Source organism: Cuculus canorus, chromosome 2 (genome assembly GCF_017976375.1).
Source record: "Cuculus canorus isolate bCucCan1 chromosome 2, bCucCan1.pri, whole genome shotgun sequence".
In the NCBI taxonomy this organism is placed as follows: Eukaryota; Metazoa; Chordata; class Aves; order Cuculiformes; family Cuculidae; genus Cuculus; species Cuculus canorus.
The window spans coordinates 109,352,956-109,367,951 of record NC_071402.1 but is presented as its reverse complement, the minus strand read 5'-3'; the positions used below and the strand labels follow the sequence as shown (position 1 = coordinate 109,367,951).

General features: G+C 35.0%; 1 protein-coding gene across 1 annotated transcript in view; it reads left to right on the top strand.

Annotated features, from left to right (window-relative positions):
• The window catches only part of DPY19L1 (dpy-19 like C-mannosyltransferase 1), a 47,832-nt gene extending 34,292 nt beyond the window's left edge, over positions 1–13,540 (top strand). The window contains exons 14-23 of the mRNA XM_054059471.1: positions 50–130; positions 886–987; positions 1,724–1,795; positions 3,197–3,246; positions 4,365–4,389; positions 5,505–5,624; positions 8,675–8,849; positions 9,659–9,758; positions 11,143–11,268; positions 12,273–13,540. Of these exons, the coding sequence (XP_053915446.1) occupies positions 50–130; positions 886–987; positions 1,724–1,795; positions 3,197–3,246; positions 4,365–4,389; positions 5,505–5,624; positions 8,675–8,849; positions 9,659–9,758; positions 11,143–11,268; positions 12,273–12,429 (1,008 nt within the window). The 3' untranslated portion in view covers positions 12,430–13,540. The remainder of the gene's footprint in view (positions 1–49; positions 131–885; positions 988–1,723; positions 1,796–3,196; positions 3,247–4,364; positions 4,390–5,504; positions 5,625–8,674; positions 8,850–9,658; positions 9,759–11,142; positions 11,269–12,272) is intronic.
• The last annotated feature ends 1,456 nt before the right edge of the window (positions 13,541–14,996 follow it).

The window sequence follows — 14,996 nt, the reverse complement described above, 5'->3', positions numbered from 1 at the left end:
TTCATTAAAAGTTTGAGATGTTTATTTCATTCTGCATATGTTTTTTAAGGTCATTGAAGGATGTGCCTGGTTGTTTGGAACAGTCACCCTGAAATACTTAACTTCTTTAGTCTTTGGAATAGCTGATGATGTAAGTTTTCTATCTGAGTGTCTGGTCAGTGTCTTTCAAAAATTTTGTACTTAATATTTTGATTTTGACGTCTCACTGATATGCTCTCCTGAAATTCTAAGTTTTGTTTTGCAGAAATGGGAGAGGGATTGCATATTTGCTTTCTCATTTATTATCACTTTGAGGTGTTATTACTAGTTTGTGAAAAGACAAATTTTTTACTATTGAATTAGTAAATGCTCTGTGTGTATGTTTTTAAATGTGAGTTTATCTTTCTTTATTTGGGATGTCTTCTACATATATCTCTTCTCCATTTACTTAATTTCTTGGTTCACTTACCTCTGAAGATAACTTTTAAGATAATTTTGAAATGCTTGTTGTAATTAGGACTTCCTGCTTCACTTCTGCACCTTCATTGTCAGGTTCTGCTGTTAAAAACTGTCTGCATGCTTGCATCAAGGGAGAAAAGAGGGAAAGCTCATAATGTAAAATATGAGTATGCAAAACTATACTCTTGTTGAACCCAGCTGCAATGGTAACACCCTTTTCCTGCTGCTTTCTGCTGTTTGCTGTCCAATCTGTGTTGTACTCAAAGATGTTATTTGACATACCAGAGACAGACTTTTGGTGCTCTGTTAGCAATATGATAAATGGTATAAACTTCTGTTCTAATTAAAAATATTTCTCATGTGCATTTAAATTGCTTTGTTGCAGAAAACAGGACAGGTTTTACTTACTACAGATTTGTTTTTCCCCCCCCTCGTATATCCTACTAGGCTCATATAGGAAATATATTAAAATCTAAATTTATTGGCTACAAGGATTTTGATACGTTAATGTATACCTGTGCTGCAGAGTTTGACTTCATGGAAAAAGAGGTAATTTGATCAAAATAGATGATTATGGAAGAGGGATTTTTTTGTGTTGTCTTATTTATAACTTAAAGCATCTGAGGGCAATAACATTCTACAGCCACCATAAGTTCAAGTGCTTATTCATGAAGTTGAAGGCATTAATGAACTTAGGCTAAATTTGTTTGGTTTTATTGCTTTTAAATGAACTAAAACCAAAGCAGTGTTTGATTTCTATCTAAGAAATGTGCTTGCTTGAATGAAAGAAGTGCTTGCTTAGGGATAAATGAAAGGTTACATTTCTATTAACTTAAGGTTTTATGTGGCTGTCAGTGACTGGTTTTGAGTATATGGAAAAGGTGCTGAGAGCTGCAAAGTTCTTGTTTGGTAAATTTAGACTACAGAAAGAGCATTGGAGCTTCTTGATGTGGCATTAGTAGACTTTAGTTCATCAGTATCTAGATATGTGTTTAGAACGTTTATAGGTTATTTAACCCATAGTACTCAAATTCTAAGGAGATACAATCTACTTAGCGTTTGGCTGGCTTGCCAAAGAACTGGTAATAGTTTACTAATGACCCTAGTACTATGGTTTCTGATGTGATTGCTGGGTGGAGTTTCTTTAAGCTTGCTTTGTTCGTGTTGAAAGTTTAAATTTACATTTTGCTTGAGGAAGAACTCTCTATATTGTTTTCTTTAAAATGACCATTGAAGTAATTATAGATGAATGGAAAGCAATTAATGCATTTTATTTCTATTATAGACTCCAGTAAGATATACAAAAACTCTCCTATTACCAGTTGTCCTCATGGTTTTGGGAGTAATCATCAAAAGGGTAAGTGATTTATTGAATCACCTTTAGCCTGAAAGTGATTTTTAGTTTTTTTTTGAAGGAATTGCTATTTATTTTGAGATGGGAAGACAGCAATGCAGTGGTTTAACCTTGGCTGACTCTCAGGTGCCCACCAAGCCATGCTCTTATTCCCAGTCCTCAGCAGAACTGGGGGGGAGGAGGTTGAAAAAACTCCTGAAAAATCTCATGGGTCAAGGTAAGAACAGGGAAATCATCCACTGATTTACTGTCATGAGCAAAGCAGGGAAGGTGAATTTATTGTCAATTCGAAGTCCAGTAGAATTGTGAGAAACAAAACCAAAATTAAAACCACCTTCTCATCCCTACCCCATTCTTTCCAGGCTCAGTGGGTCCCACTTGCAGGCTGCAGTTCTTTAAGAACTGCTCCAGCATGGGTCCTTTCCATGGAGTACAGTCCTTCAGGATCACAGCTCCTGCCAGAAAACCTGCTCCTGTGTGGGCTCCTCTCCACAAGCTGCAGTTCCTGTCAAGGAGCTTGCTCCTGCATGGTCTTTCCATGGGTTGCAGCTTCCTTCAGGACATGCCCACCTGCTCTGGCACAGGGTCCTCCACAAGCTACAGGGTATATATCTGTTCCATTAGTAGTCCATGGGCTCTAGGATGAAAACCTACATCACCACGGTCTTCTCCACAAGCTGCAGGGGAATTCCTCTGCCTCTGAAGCACCTCCTCCCCCTCCCTCACTGACCTTATTGTCTGCAGTGTTGTTTTTCCCACATTTTTCTCATTGTTCTCTCTTAAAGCTGCAGCACAATGTTTTTTACCTTGTCTTAAACGTGTCCTCAGCAGTCATCACTGATGTGTTCAGCTTTGGCCAGTGATACATCAGTTTTGGAGCTGGCTAGAACTATCTTTGACGTGGGCGCAGCCTCTGGTTTCTTCTCACCCTTGCAGCCCCCCTGCTACCAAAACCTTGCCATGTAAACCAAATACAATTAGATAAAACACAAATTTTAGAAAATGTTTGCTTAAAACTCTGTATTCTCTTTACATAGATGTTTGCAAAGGTCCGGTCCTGAGTCAGTGGTAAAACTTGCTTTGATGCTAAGCATCAAAAAAATTCCTACTGCTTAGCTGATCAGTACTATAACTGGTTTATAACTGTTTTTGTAAATTTGATTATGTATAATGTGTGTGAAAACAACTTACAGTTTACACAGGAACAGATGGGATAACTGCTAACTGCCTGGCTAATTAAACATCCTCAAAAAGAATTTCTAGCTAAAACATTGCATGTCTTTACCTTAGCATTATCTCAAAATAAGATTACCCAGGTGTATTTTAACTTAGCAAATGGAGAAGATGCTTTAAAATTCCTTTGAAAGTTTATTCATACTTTTTGTTGGCTCTTGTTTTCTTCAGGCAATTAAATATCTTATGTGGGCCTTATCTCAGGCAGGCCAACGTGAAAGGTAAATATTGTCTTGTTTTTAAATATAAAACTGAATTTTCTGCTGGCAGTTTATTTTTTTATTTGCTATATGCTGAATAATTCAGAGTTCTACATTATGTTGGCCCTTTTCAAAAGGGTGCGTTATATAGAGTGCTGAATAGCTTGCACGTACTGTATGTGCTGTTTATAGGACATCTAAAATTGTTTAGCTGCTGAACTTAGATGTAGACATCCTTAGCCCTCTTAGGACAAATTTTCTATTTGGTAATTTACTTTTCTGCTCTTTTCCTAAACCAATATTTATTTGTATGCCTGTTTGCTTTTCCGCTATAAATAGTGAATGAAAATTCTTTCCTCCCTATTATTTTTTTTCCAGGTTATAAAGGTAGCAGAGTTTCATCTTTAGGAAGGGATCCCAACTGTATTAATTTTATTTTCTGAATGTCTGTAATAAATGCTTTACCTGTCACAGACATTTGGCATCACTTGATCCTGTGCTCAAGAGCCATTGATTTCTCCAATTGAATGTTGTCATTTTCCTGATGCATGTTTTCACTTTGTTTGATTTTTCTTGATTTATCGCTAATCATTTCAGTGATCTCTGCTTTCTATGGTCTAGTGGCTGTTATCAGTATTTCAACACATGTGAGCAGGATTCAGCATCCTGTTATCAAATATGATTTTGGACAGCAACAAATATACGTTATTTTAACTCATTTAACATTTGTATTTCCTACTGAGAATCCAAAACTGACCTATGTAGTAGCTGAGTAAATGACTGACTCTTTTCTTGGTAACAGTGTCCTGCCACTCTTACATTCATGGAGTTTTATTCTCTTAAATAAGATCTCTATACAGAGATGATTACTGGGAGTAATTAAAAAGCTGCTAAAATTAATTTTCAAATTTCCCACTAGATACAGGAATTATGGAGGATAGTCACTGATTTGCTATATATTTCAAAGCTTGTTATAGCAGGGAAAAAAAATCTCTTTAGGTGCTAACTCGTTCTTACTGGATTAGTTCCATTGTCTAGAGCGACTATAGATGACTTCAAAGTGAAACCAATGCTTCTGTAGTACGTAAGCAGCAAATAATGTGACTTTTCTGGGGGATTTCTTTGGTTTTGTTTTTCAGAGAGGAACGTTTTAGCAATGGTGAGGTAAGATTCTCTTTCTGCACAATTTTACTTATATGTTAATGTGAATGCTCAATATTGAAATATAGATTGCAGTGGTCTGTTCCTGATGTGTGGTTTATTTGAAGGTAATTATTTGTGTCTTTTATTCCTTCTTCTTAAATGAAGTCCAGTACATTACCAGAATAACTCTGGAATGTTAAGCAAAAAAATATGTTAATTAAATGGTGGGGTGACAGTCCAACAGAGGAGTCTTTTGGACTTTTCCTGTAGCAGTGCAGAAAGACACTGAAATTATGCTGGACCTTCCATTTTCCCCTTACAGACTGAGAAGGAGATTTGGTTCCATCAATGGGGCTTCGCAGGACAGATAATGTTCAAGTTCTGATTTGAAATATACCATAATGAAAATGATTCTACACGTGCTTCTTTTCATAAAATTACACAAAAAGTATGACTGAATATCAACTTTCTTATGTGTTTTCTTTATTTACAATTAAGTCAGCAAGGACAATGCAAAACCTTCTTAACAGCAGTTCATTTGTGGTTTGTGCTGTTAGAGATGTATCACGCCACTCAAAACATGATAATCCATCAATTAAATAGAAGCATTGATTCAAAAAATGCTGCTGTGATTTAGAGCAGCACTTCCATAAGTAACAGATTCAAAGTCAGGAGTGGTCTGTGACATCTCTGCTTTTTAACCTTTTTTAACAATAGTAAAGCAAGCTGCCTGTAGTTGTGTTAGTACCAAGGATGATTTTATTTACTACTTTCATTATACTTAGATATTTCAGATGTTAAGAAGCAAGATCTCCTCACTTCTATAAAGAGGTTATGCAAGAAATTTTACATGTGTTATTGCCCGTTTTGTGTTTCGGAATCTTTTGCATAGCTAGCAGGTTCTCCAGGTCCTTTTGTTTTTATTGTTTATCTTCCTGTTGTTGCATACCTTGCTGTACTACATACACTTTAGAAAAAAAGATAACAGCAGGTCCTTATTGCTGTCTAAAATGTGAAGATCTTTACTCTGACTCTTTTTCAGACAAGCTTGCCATTTAAGCTATACTGAAAGTGATATTTAATGTTTAAGGCACAAATTAAATATGTTATTTTTATTATTTTTATTTCTTTTGTAGCTGGTATACCATGCGTTGCAGCTGTTGGCATACAGTGCCCTAGCAATTTTAATCATGAGACTAAAACTGTTTTTGACACCACATCTATGTGTTATGGCTTCCTTGGTGTGTTCAAAACAGGTAAGGTCTTTTTTTAATCCTGTACCTACCTCAGTACTTAGAGCATTACCTAGATATTTGTCCTAAAGCAAATTTCTGTGTGTGTAATTGCTGAATCTGAATGAACCAGTTAAAAATAAACCAGATTATATTGCCCGTCAAAAAATATGGTAACACAAGTTCCATTCTCCCCTCTCCCCAAATAAAACAAATGTTTTATGCAACTTGTCCAATTGCATTATTGTATAAGTTAATATGCTCTGTATTGAGCTTGGCAATAGGGAGACGTGCACTGTATTTTACTGTATTTACACACTTTTATGCCATTGTAAGTTTTTTATTGCCTATTAATTTTATCCAAACAGCATTTGACTTTTTTGCACTGTGTTTTCACAGCTCTTAAAGATCTTATTGCCTTGCATATTTTTTTGTATATTAATTCTTTCCAGAAATATAGTATTGAAGTCTTGCATGCTGAAAACATTTCAGCCTTAAAAGTCAAGTCAAATGCCTAACTCAGGTTTAATTTTCTTCTATTAATCATCTATATTAATCATCATAATTAATCATCTATAACATATTACTGGATTTTCTCTAGATATAGCAGATCTTAGAACTGGCTTTCCATGTTTCAGTGCCTGTGGTTTTAAGAAGTGAAGTTGATTGAATCTGTATGTAAATAGTTACTTTAGAAGCTTTGCAGTTGCAGCAGAAGTAGGGTAAGCAACCCTTTGTCTGGGAAACAGAGAAGGTGATAGATTGAAAACTGGCCAAATGGCTGGGACCAGAGAGGAGTGATCAGTTGTACGAAGTCTGGTTGAAGGCCAATAATAGCGATGTTCTCCAGGGGTCAGTACTAGGCCTAGTCCTGTTCACATCTTTGTCAGTTGTCTAAGTGATGGGGCAGAGCGTACCCTCAGCAAGTTTGCTGGTGGTACAGAACCAGGAGGAGTGGCTGATACACCAGACAAATATACTGCCATCCAGAGGGACCTCAACAGGCTGGAGAAATGGGCTGACAGAACTTCATGCAGTTGAACAAAGGAGAGTCCCAAAGTGCTGGACCTGGTGAGGAACAACTGTAGGCACCAGTACATGTTTCTGGAAAAGAACCTGGGGTTCTGGTGAACGCCAAGTTGAACATGAGCCAGCAATGTACACTTGCTGCGAAGACCAACAATGGTATCCTGGACTGCATTAGCAGGAGTGTTGCCAGGAGATTGGGAGGAGTGATCCTTCCCCTCTGCTCACCACTGTTGAGACCACAGCTGGAGTGCCTGGGTTAAGTTCTGGATTCCCCAGTGCAAGAGGGACATGGGCAATTGGAGAAAGGCCAGCAAAGGGCCATGTGGGTGATTAAAGAGCATCACTTCCATGAAGAAATGCTGAGAGCTAGAACTGTGTAGTCTGTAAAAGAGAAGACTCAGGGAAATCTTATAAATGTGTACAAATTCACAGGTCTTATTTCCCAGCTTCAATTTAGTTGTTGTGCTGGTGTTCTCTTAGGTGGTCTGGTTGTTGAAGTAATAGCAGTTACAATCTTGTTACATTTTTGTAAATGAACTTTCAGGTATTTGAGTAATTTGAAATGAAGTTGCTTTTCACAAATCAGAAAAGCAAAAAGAAAAAACTTTTGTTTTTTCTAACATTGGATTTCTAGCAAGCAATTACAATATAAATTAATAATTCTATCCAAAGTTAATTTGTTCTTCGTTCTTCTTGTTTTAACTGTGTGTTTCTAGGAGAAAACTGAGAGACTTTTTCTGTTATTGTTGAAAAATTTTTGTAGCCTTTTCCAGTGGGTGAAGCTTAGAACTAAAAATGTTTCTGTATTTTGTGCCGTAAGAAAAGGCCTCTCAGCTTTCTGAGAACTGAAAACCAAAAAAACCTCTGAACTGCTTTTGTTGCTATGTGGAGAGAAATGGTCTCTGAAAGACAGAAGAAATTGCCTTGCAACTGGTAATGCCTGGAAAATGAGCAGCTAGGAATAGTTTATATTAATATGTGTGCTCACACATAGCAATGTACAAATGAATTAATTTTCCTTTATTCTTCCAGACCTGCACAGAGTTCAGGCATATTTGGTATATTAACTTTCCATGGATAGTACTGCCATCCTTGCTAGAGTGTTTAGCAAGTCTTTAAGGATGAGAATAGAGTACACTGTATTTTGGAGAGGTGGCTACAGTGTTTTAATGATTAAAATAGTTCATAGCATGTATTATCTTTGTTAAAAACTACCTGTTTGGTGTAGTCAGCCTAGTGGAAGGTTTTACTGTGAAACTTCATTTTATCAGTTCATGCTTTAATTAAAAAAATGGGTAGGGTATATGAGTACATTTGAAATGTATGTATTTAGTGCAGGTTTGATATTTTTGAAATGTGAAGCCTTAGTTTTAATTAACAATAACTTGGGGGGAAAAAAAGTAATTCGTATTTTGTCTTATTTAAGGGTTAGGTCAGATGTGGATGAAGTAAAGTTTTCTTGCTCAACATAAACTTCAACTTAGCACAGTTGGTACTCCTTAACTATTCATTTCACATATTTATGAGTATTTGTTTAGAGCCTTCAGCAAAGTATATTTAGGAAAAAATACAAAGGCCACCTTTTTCAGTTCAAGAAAGGAAAGTGTAGGATATAAAGCAACACATAACCTTATATCCCCAAACTCTGCTTTTCTGATATATTTTTGGAAGCTTGCAGTACAATCTCTAGTACATATGCTACAGTTAGAAACTCTTGATGTAAATAGGAGATAAAATACTGTAAAAATGCAGTTAGCATTATTGAATCATCTTTACTTGCACAATCTGACATTTGAACTACAACTTTAAAAGCCGCATTAATGTGAATTTTCTTTTTATTGTAGAATTAAAAATATAATGCCCTGCATTCAGTAAATGTGAATACTGCTTATGAGGTCTCACTGAAGTTTAGTGGAGAAGCAATAGCAGATGTTTCATGTTGTAGTAATGTACATTAGCTTCCTTAAAGAGAAATAAAAATGAATTGTGCTGCATACAACATTACCGAAATGTTGTCTAGAAATTAATCGATTCTTGCATTTCAGTTGTTTGGATGGCTCTTCTGTAAAATCCAGCCCAGAACATTGGTTTTTGCTATTTTAGCATTGATGGCAATTGAGGGATCATCAAACCTTCAAACTCAGTGGAACATCATGGGAGAATTTAGCAATTTGCCACAGGAAGAACTTTTAGAGTGGATAAAAGTCAATACCAGACAAGGTAAACTGTTTAATAATGTATAATGTTCACCATTTACTGTGAGATGTAAATATAGAACTTGGTATGAGTGACTGCAGAGGTATTGCTGCTGTTTGTCTTTAACCTGTGACTATCCTAAAGCTATATTTTGCTCCACATAGAAGCTATCTCAAATGAAACAAACACCAAAACGTTGCTGCATTAGGCTCCAGGCTACCAGTCTGGAGGTTCCAGCCACTGGTGTAGTATTTCTACAACAAAAGTGGTTTTGCAGCGTCCAATTAAAATAGGTTTTTATTTAAATGATACTGGTCCTGTATGTGGGTCCATGATCATAATTTTGCTAGAAGAGAATTTGAAGTGTGTGTATGTTGTTTGCACCTATCCTTTGAGTAAAATCAATTAAAGTGTCAGAAGACCAGCTGGAAACCAAGTGGTTACATTTTTAGTGGGAAAATACTTTGAAGCCAAAGTGGTCTGAGATTTCATTGCTCATTTGACAATGCTGTAAGACGTGACAAATGAAAACTTGTTGTTATAACCAATACATTATTCTACTCATTCAAGAAAAATAAGATGTATTAAATCCCTCTTCTTAGATGTTTAGTTATCTAATGACTTATATTGAAATCCAGGTTTAAAGAAAAACCAAAACAAAACATAGTAGTTTTGTGCCTCTCCTGTTGGTGTCACATAAGGCCTTTTCAAAAAGAGTACCCTACACTCTTTATGTTTTTCTACAGGGTTGCTGTTTAGATACTTGAAGATTACTTCTCTGCTTTTGCTGCTTTATGCTTCGTTTCTTACATACCTTTCATTCTGTGTTTCAGATGCAGTTTTTGCAGGAGCAATGCCTACAATGGCAAGTGTTAAATTGTCTACCCTTCGTCCTATTGTAAATCATCCGCATTATGAAGATGCAGGATTAAGGTAAATTTTGAAGTTGGGGATTTATTTTTATTTGCTACTAATTCTCTTAGTGCTGGTAATATACACTAGGAATGGTATCATGTTGCTATCAAATGCTAAATTTATTAAAATCCCATGGAACTTGATATTTTTATTTTAATCAAATTTAAAGCACGTGCATTATATCTTGAGGATTTGTATTCATCAGAAAAGATGATATGGCTTCAAACCTATATACAAGCCAATGAGAATATAATAATGGAATTGGAATTAATGTGTAGTGTTGTTATGTCCTTTCTTCATTCTAGTTACTCATGATGTTGTAGACAGCCTGGATTTTTTTCTCAAGATAACCAATTTAATATTAGCTTTCTGTGATTGGTTGCCATTTTTTTTCCTAATATATCTAATTATTGAAATATCAAGACTAGTTGAAACTGAATTTTTTTTAATGGAATTACTGAGTTTTGTACTTTGTTATTTTCAAAATCAGGATATTTTTCTAAATTGAAATTGATTTATCTGAAGTGGTCCTGAATTTCTTGTTTTATTTTAGTATTGCAGCATCATTTTTGATAATTTGTAAAACTGGTGAAAGAAAACCACCACAAGAAAACAACAAGATAGGGATAAAGGAGCAAAAGGAGGGAGAGGTTTCATTTTACATGCTTTATGTCCTTAGTTCTGTGTCTGGCATGAACTGGCTTTAACTTTTGTTCAGCCCTGAATTGGTCAGGCAGTTGGACTAGATGATCATTGTAGGCCCCTTCCAACTGGAATATTCTATTCTGTTCTGTTCTTTTCTATTCTAACTACAAAAATACAGGACAGGGCATGTTTGGGAAAAATAAGCTATGAGTATCAGAAAATGAACAGGAGTTAACAACATCATGCTTTGCACAATCAAAAGAAGATATTACTGGGTAATAGAAAAAGGATCATGGTTTACAAGTGATGATTTTGCTTGATTTAGTGCAGGTAGACATCAGGTCTTGCACTCTGCATTTAAAAATGTCTGAACAAAGGCAATTAGCACGACCTTTTGGAAGGAGACTGGGTAGATGATTTCTTCTGATCACCTCCAGTCCAAGCAAGGTCATTTCTAGTCTTGAATATTTTATGGTGAATGCATTGCTTTGACATCTCTACACTTTCTATTCACCATAACCATGAATCTTGTTATAAAGTTGTCTTCTGCTACAGAAAAAAACAAGAGCTGTATACGTTGTTCTTGGAATCATTGCGTTTGTGAAGAAATAAACGCAAATGGCACTATTAATTTAAACTTTGTCTTAGCCTACTTGTCTTTTGAGATAAAAAGCCTTCTTGCGCAGTCTAAAGTTAATTGGTAGCTAACTTTTTGACTTTTTGTTGCTAGCTAACTTTCATATTACTCTTTTTGAAGGGCCAGAACTAAAGTAGTGTATTCCATGTACAGTCGAAAACCTGCAAAAGAAGTAAAAAGAGAACTGGTAAAACTAGGAGTGAATTACTACATTCTAGAAGAGTCACTGTGTGTAAGCAGAAAAAAGTAAGTAATCACAAGAATGATATGTCATGTGAATATGTAGTCTAGGATTCATATCAAGTAGTAGTTTTGAAATGTTGACTGTGCTTTATTGAAGTGTCCGAAATACATTTTTGTCCAGCCTCTGCAGGTATTGATAAGTATAATTAACTTTACCCTTATTAGCAACCTTGTGGGTTTTGTGTGCACCTGAAAAGCAATGTTATATGTATTTTTAAACATCACTGTGTAATACAGAAATTATTCACAAAGGAAACAAGTCATTATTCTATGATAGCATGTATAATGAAAGCTTAGTATGAATAGAAGGTACAGAGTACAAGGTAGTTTGAGCACCAAAATATTATGCTATACCTTTTTTTCCCCTTTTTGTTTTGGCCTTCAGAACATGACTAGTTTTGATTTTTTTTATTTTATTTTCTTTGCATTTAGAATAAAATGAAAAGGATCTGTTCTATGTCTTTGCTGTTATCTTTGACAAAATCAGGAAATTCTCAGTAATTTTAGCTTTGAAATATAACTGTACAGGGAATTGATGTTGGTTATGTGCCTTAATATAGAAAAGCAAGGAGTTTTTACATTTTAAAAAAAAAAACAACATTTTTTTCCCCTCAGTTTTCTAACTCCCCCTTTAGTTTATGAAATGTTTAGAAATGTTAGGAGTGTGAACACCTTCCATTTTATAGGAAGTTGTAAGGTTTCCTGGTAATGTGAATTGTTTAATTAGAGTTGTTTTATATGTTTCCTTCTCCAAATTAATTCCTATTAATTATGTAACTACAAAAAGCAGACAAATCTGTGCATTGACAATTGAGTTGTTTAAATTCCTTCTGTATATATTGATTTTGTAATCTGATAAGAATTTCTAGTGTAAAGACAAACTTAAAAAAAAATATAGATGGCACAATCGCATATTCATGGGGGGAGTTAGAAAACTGCGTTCAGCAAGCTGTATGTTTTTTGATAGCTTTCCTTCATTTCTCTTTTCATATTCATATATTTTCTAGGCCTGGTTGCAGTATGCCTGAAATTTGGGATGTTGAAGATCCTGCTAATAGTGGCAAAACTCCTTTATGTACCCTTATGAGCAAGGATTCCAGGCCATATTTCATCACAGTGTTTGAAAATAGCAATTACAGAGTCTTGAAGATTCCAAAGGAATGACATTTCAATGCAAAGAACCGTCAGTCTTTCAACTTTTTAAACTAGTAACTGTAAGAATTCTAAATCAGAAATACTTTTTCTACTAGACTTAAAATGGAAAAATGTGTATTATTTTTTTTTACCATTTTAAGTGAATTCTGATTATAGAAATATCTTAAACCTAACAGTTTGGATTTCTATTTCAGGGTCAGTCCCTTGAGATTTGCTATGCAAATGACTATATGTTTGCACATTTTATTTAACACTGATCCAAAAAGAGTTAAAAGTAGCTATGGAAAATAACTCCATTCTCAAAACCAATGATATTGTGAAATGGGACTGTCAGAATGACTTAGCAAAGCAAGTTTGTTTAAAGCTAGGAACAAAGGAATGGTGCTATAGCATCTGGCATCACATTTCTCATGTCAATTTCATTACCCATCTCCCTTCTGGACAAAGTGATAACAGAAATTCTCTTAAAATTCACATAGTTCCACTAGTCATGTCTGAGAGAAACACGTTTTCTTCTTTGAGAGGATTAAGAACATTTGTCATTTTGGATCACTTAACACATGCTTTTAAGCTTGCTTTTGAAATGGAAAAGTTTGTAGGCAGCCTTGAAACTTCATTTTTTAGGTGCATGTTCTTGCAATCTTACTGATGTTAAAAAAAGACTAATAAGGGTAATATTTGCAGTGAGCAATAGTTCAGCTTCTCAGTGTCCGAGGATTTTTAGCATTCTTATGCATTCAGAATGAGCTTGGCATATTACACATGAAATTTTTAAGGGAAAATGCTTTATTCAGGAAAAATCTGTCATAGCCTTAGGAAGATACTAAAGTAAATTCTTCACTGCCTTAACAAGACCTTCAGCGCCTAACTTAATAAGACATTACTTTCAAAATTTATGCCCTATTTTTTTCTCCATGTATTAGATGTTGCCTGGATTTTACCATCGTCATTAAAGGAAAATGAATTTTAACCCAGCTGTGATATGGGTATTTTCAGTTGTGTAGGTATAATTACTCCAACAATATTAGACTGGTTCTGCAGAATTTTCATCATCTTGGTGTCACACCAATATTATAAGTAATAAAGAATTTAGAAAATTTACTTTCCAAGATACCCAGTGCAAGGGTATCACCTTTTAGTCGTTTAAGACACCTTTTAGTCGTTTAAGTGACTTGATAGAATTTTTGTTTGTTTATTGCCATTGGCAGGTATCACAGTAATTGTGATTCTACAGTGTAGGACTTCTCCTAAAGTCTAATGTTTCTCTGTGTATCATTCACATTTTGGTTTTGTTTTGGCTCGTTTTTTTGCTCAGACATCAGTCTGTTGATTTGACTGGTCTTTTTAGCCCTGATAGCATCTAGCAATATCAGATGCTATAGGAATAGCATCCGTCATGCCTATAAGAGTATCAATTAAATGGAAATCTGTGATAAAGTAGTAGTGTAACAAGTGATCAGTATTATAAGACTCCTTATTTTTTTAAGAAGATCTGTTTTATTGAGAGGATAAGGGAGAATGGCTGAAAATGCATTAGCTTTTTAACTTTTACAGAACAGATTTTGGAAAAATTTCTATAAGGAAACAATTGCAAAAAGGGCTTTTGGGAAGTCACTTTTTAAAATGTTAATTGAATTCAAGGAAGCAGGAAAAAAATCTTTATATAAATATTGTGACTAGTGTTACAGCACAAAAAGGTACTGTATTTTTATGAAGTTTATGCCAACTGTTGACATGTACTTATGTGGATAAATAAAAAAGAAAAAAGATGGGAGTTGTTCTCATGTTTCTGATGAATGTCACGTTTCTGCTCTTACATCTGTTAAACTGAATTTTAATACAGTTGCCACAGCATATATGAATGAAGCTGAACCCTCAACTAAACAATACAAAGTAGTGCTTCAGATCATTAAATCAAACTCTTGCACGTCTTTCTGACCTCCTTTTTTTTTTTGAATATCAGTCCAGGAGTATTTTGAAAAGACAGTGAGAAAATGTCAAATACCTGTTTACATGCCAAGTGAACTTGGAAGGCAGCTCAAAATTGTTCTTTTTTTGTGCTAAGTTTCTACTCAGGCAATCAAGAACGAAGCCCAAATACTGGTAGAATGAAGAAACATTTGAAAGTTAAGGTTCACTTGGATAAAAATGTTCCTCATTTGGTGAGAAGGCTGTTATAAGTACATAGGCAGACCCTGTTTGTAAATTTTCAGCTTATGGTGAGCTTACGGTGATACTATCTCTCTCTTTCAACTGGTCTTAAACCCAAATAGTTATTGTCTTCTAATTTTAAGATGATAAAATCTAGTAATGGAAGAATAGGAAGTGGAAAAAATGTGATATATGATTGCTGGAAGAAACATGGGAATTCTTGAATTGTGTGTATCATGCTACTAATGTCTTGTGATCTCAGTAATTTGCTCTCAGTTCCAAAGGAAAGAATTTGAGTTTAACTAATACAACATCTTACACATAGGAACCCCATGTTAACATTATGCTTATTGCTCCAACTTGAACCAGAAAACAGAAGTTTGAGACTTTGTGGCTCTCACTAAAGTGGTTTTTCCTTTTGCAAG